The following is a 4,764-nucleotide window of genomic DNA, read 5'->3' as shown; positions in this document are numbered from 1 at the left end:
TAGGTGAAAAAGACTGTAAGTTATGGAGTGTACTGAGAGTCTTTGAACTGATTCTATTTAGTGGATTTCCTTCCTGGCTTGGTAGCTCCCAGACGTAGGTGAGTTGCACCGAACTGGGTTAACAATTGCTTGTGTCTCTTGCATTACTATTCTTTATCTTTATCCTGTGTGTTTTATTCAGATATTAGTGTCGTGACATTACCTTCGACGTCTCATATCTGATACCAGAATTTCACTAACAAACATTAATACTAAGCTGATCAGACGTAATACTTATGAAATGATACCATTATCATATAGAAGATTTTCTAGAACCTTATCATTTACTTGACACTAATTACCATAGGTAGGTCATGATCCGACATACTCCAACACCAAAAATGTAACACTGCAATTACATGTCTAGAATATAATTATGGTATTTAACTTACGATATTGGATACATATTAGGAATTTAAGTCTGGAATTAGACCAGATAATTTTTTTACAATACAATAAGTCTAACGGATATAACATCTACCATACATAAATCTTTAGCACAATAGAAATATGATCAAATGGGTCTTCAATGTCAAGTCCTCAACTACAAATCTATTCCAAGCACCCTCTTATTTGAAAAAACAATATAATAATGTGGGATGAGATACATACTAATCTTAGTGGGTTCCTAAATTAAACCATTAAATCTCTTAATACCTTATTACCCGTTTCTAGGTACAATTGCATAATCCATCAGGGTAACTCACATATCTTAAACCAGACTGTTAGGATCATTACTTAACATCTATATAATCTAAAGAGACGTCAACAAACATAAAACCCCTAAGTAACTCACCTAAGTCATGAAACCCCAAGATCCCTCCCATAAGCATAACCTCTGGATCGTCTATCCTACTACCACTCACAGGATCTGAACTGTGCATAATTCCCTACAATTGAACATAGAACAAGGAGTGCAACCATCCCTTATAACTCGTAGATCGCGGACTATATACGTTAATACTCAACTACCAAGCGTGGCGTACATATAATGGACTATCCAATTATAACTATGAGTCTCCGATCCCGAGCGTGTCTAAGCGTACCATAAGAGTTATACCTTGTGACCAGGATAATCACATTCTTTCAAGGTCAACTCCCTAACCCACATTTTAAGATCGACAATTCAATACTCATGAACTTGACCTGATGAAGTCATATATTCTCCTATTGGCTATCGAAGGTCAAGTCAACACACCCTATAACTAAATTCGAGATAACATTACAACTACAACAAAAATCTCTAAGGTGACTAAAGTATGTAATCATGAGACAAAAGAAGCGAAGATGATTTTTTTTTGTTGAAATTTCCATATTATGTATGTTAGTCTCTCTTTTTCATAAAAGCAAGAGTAATTATATATGGATTAATAAATTGGACAAAGTTAAGTCAACATCAAAATAAAATAAATATAAATCAATTAAAAATTTATTATAAATTATAATTTTTTGTTTTTACATTTCTCACTTAAAATTATGAGACAATTTATTTATAACTTTTAAAATATAATAAAAATTTATAACATTGTGAACATTTCATTTTAAAATTTCTGAACTATAATTTTCTTTATAGAAATGAAATATGCAAAGCACAATAACGAGTCATAATAAATATTTTCTGAAGAATAACATGTGATATTTTTTTTGCATATCATTTAATTTAGTATAAAGCAATGTTTTGAGATCAAATAATACTGGCTTCCTATATAACATAATTTGTACAGTACTATAGTACTTTTTCAACTAAATATAGGAACTAGTATACTTGAGAAGACCAATTAACCATTTGGTGGAACCAGGCTACCAGCAAAACAGTTGAAATTAAATTAAATGTAACAAAACAAATGTAATTAAATGTTTTGGACTACATGCATACACATATAACTGTTTCCTTAATTTCTGTTCTTTTGTTTATATTCATGCATCTTCCTAAGTACCATTTCAATAGGATGTATTATCTTATCTATATTGCTCTTATAATTATTTATTTATATGTTACCTCAGCCTCATACTTTCTTAGGTGCTGGGCCCAAAATGTTAACTTATATGGTTCATGTCTTGCTGTATAGAAAACGATTGTGCATCTTTAGCATTTATGTCACAAATATTCAAAGGACCAAATTGGCTTATAATAACACTTCTCTTTTTAGTTATTTATCATGTCTAGTCCAAAAATACATTGCCCTCAAATTCGTTTTCTGTTTTGTCACTTCTTTCGTTAGTGAATGAATGATACCACATGGCTATGTACCTTATCAGCACAACACTCTTCATACATTACCATATGGTGTTGTCTAAATTTTTTGAGTATATAATATACGGTACTACAATCTAGTTCATAACTTGCATTGCACCATAGTTTAGATTACTATCTAGATCTTCAGAAATTGAAACCATGATAAGTGCAAAAAGGGTAATAGAAATGGCAAAAAAGTGGCAAAAACTGGCGGTTCGAAGACGCAAGAGGATCTCATACCTAAGAAATGAAGTGGATTTGAAATCCTCAGTAGTAAACAAGGGTCACTTTGTTGTTTACAGCATCGATCGTAAGCGATTTGTTGTTCCTCTAGAGTATCTTAGCACGAACCTGTTCAAAGAACTCTTTAAATGGTCCGAAGAAATGTTCGGATTGCCGGGGAATAGACCTATCATGTTGCCGTGTGATAGTGTTTTCTTGAACTATGCAATCTCGTTAGTTCAAGAACGGATTCCTGAAGATGTGGAGAAAGCTTTGATCACTTTCATGTATGCTTGTCACAACAAGGCATCCTCTAATTCCTGTCATGATCTTAGGCAAAAAAGTGAACAAATAGTTATCTATGGCTTTTGAAGAGATTTTGAAACTTTTTGTCTACGAATTTCAAAGTACTAAGCTTTTGTAGCTTGTTCTGATATACTTCAGAATCAATTTTGTATAATTAATAATGAGAAGGAAACAATTTTTCTCCCCACTTATTTTATTATTTTAAATTTAAAATATCCAACTATATAACCTCTACAATATTACCCATAACAATCTGGTCTTTACATGTAAATATCTCAACTTTACACGTCTCATATTTGAGAGGTTGTGTCCATTAAATGGGGGCATAATCCCCTTAACTATAATGCAGACTAAGACCACTATATAAAGGATGCAATCATAGAGGGAGAGGGGAAACACTTTTTCATATGATATATACTTATGTTTGCGACTCTCTCGCTTAACACCAGAAGAATTATTAATTAATGTACTCATTGTGTATATTTGGCACACGCCTTGAGGTCTACTTAAACTAACTCGAGCTATACAACCATATATAACAACAGCCCATTATCATCCCTTGATGATAAGGGAGACCACCACCAACAATGACAGTGATCGAGCCACAATAACGTAGATGCTCGCCTCTATAGAGCAACTACTTCGCCAGAATGAGACATTGCAAGACAACATATATGATCTACAACAATAACAATTGCAACTAGTAGTTGACGACCAAGAAGATCCTTTGGACCCTCAACCTCTTGGAGGAGTTCTATTATGCACCGGTCCCTAATAACTTCAAATTGTCCTTCCTAACGATATTTAATGGCAAAAGTGATCCGCAGAAGTACATTGTTTCTATCAAAATGAAAATGACCATTAATGGGGCCACTAACTTCTTCAAGTGCAATTGATGACAGGAACGTTGAAAGAAGAAGCCCTCCAATAGTATATGATCCTCTCGAATTTCTCCATAACTAGCTATCGGAACCTAACCAAGAAGATGACCACCGATTATCATCCTCTAAACATAGGAAGGTCTCTACCATAAGCCTATTCAATATTTTCCAAGTTTACTCTGAGTTGTTAAGAGAATATTGGGCATGTTTTAACGAAGGAACAATCAAGGTTTCCCACCTAGACCAAGAGATGTTTAGAGAAAGAAAAGCCATTCAAAAATTAGTTTCTCCAGCAGGGACATAGAAGGAATCAGTTCCATTAAGATAATTTCATGTTAATGAACCTCTAAATTCATGATTGGAGCGTCAAAATAGTCTTTGAATATCCCAATAGTTCGATCGAGGTTCTCTACTAGGATACTTTCAAAGGTTTAAAGATAAACATAGAGCTACTGCAACATTTTAGGGGTTCATTGTGTGGTTTCTCGGAAGAGAAAATGCAGGTCCTAGGATATATCACCATTCTGACTACTTTCAGAAAAGGGGGAAGCACGAAAACTGTCAAAGTAAGATATATGGTGGTGAATGCTTTATCCCCTTACAACATTGTTGCGGTTGGAAAAATTTATAGAGTCGCCACCATATTTTATTCGTTTCTAAGGAACGAAAAAATAAATGAGAAAACCTATGGATAAAGGGAGAGACTAGGTTCGGGAGTCGGTTAAGTAAGAGGAAGGTGTCAGGCACCCCTTACCTCCATTGTACTCAATGAGATCCTCCTCTAATCCGAGGGTTAGTGTGTGTTTTAAGGAAATGTTTGTCTATATTTATCACCTATTTATTTAATAAGAAAATGCTATTATTTAAAAGGAAAAGTTTGATTTATACTGGAGGACACATAAATTGTTTTTGATTATCATACTCACTAGATGTTAAGACTATATGCCTACTGTCGCATCCGCGAAAAACAACCGGCGGGCTGAAACAAAAACAACACAGAGCCGCCACTGCGCGTTATTTATCCCAAGATAGGGAAAGGAAACGCTCAGAGAAACCTGGAAAAAGCATGGTCTCGCGACC

General features: G+C 34.3%; 1 protein-coding gene across 1 annotated transcript; it reads left to right on the top strand.

The window, feature by feature from the left end:
• Positions 1-2,061: 2,061 nt before the first annotated feature.
• Positions 2,062-2,994, top strand: LOC127103385 (auxin-responsive protein SAUR68). The gene has a single exon (XM_051040650.1). It carries the CDS (start codon positions 2,435-2,437, stop codon positions 2,867-2,869), a length of 435 nt encoding a protein of 144 aa, XP_050896607.1. The 5' UTR covers positions 2,062-2,434; the 3' UTR covers positions 2,870-2,994.
• The last annotated feature ends 1,770 nt before the right edge of the window (positions 2,995-4,764 follow it).

This window comes from Lathyrus oleraceus, chromosome 7, assembly GCF_024323335.1.
Source record: "Lathyrus oleraceus cultivar Zhongwan6 chromosome 7, CAAS_Psat_ZW6_1.0, whole genome shotgun sequence".
NCBI classification, from domain to species: Eukaryota; Viridiplantae; Streptophyta; class Magnoliopsida; order Fabales; family Fabaceae; genus Lathyrus; species Lathyrus oleraceus.
Note: the sequence above shows the minus strand (reverse complement) of the source record. Positions and strands in the feature narration are given on the sequence as shown.

Coding starts and splice junctions, on each gene's coding strand:
- LOC127103385 (XM_051040650.1), top strand. CDS start 2,435: ATGATAAGTGCAAAAAGGGTAATAGAAATGGCAAAAAAGTGGCAAAAA.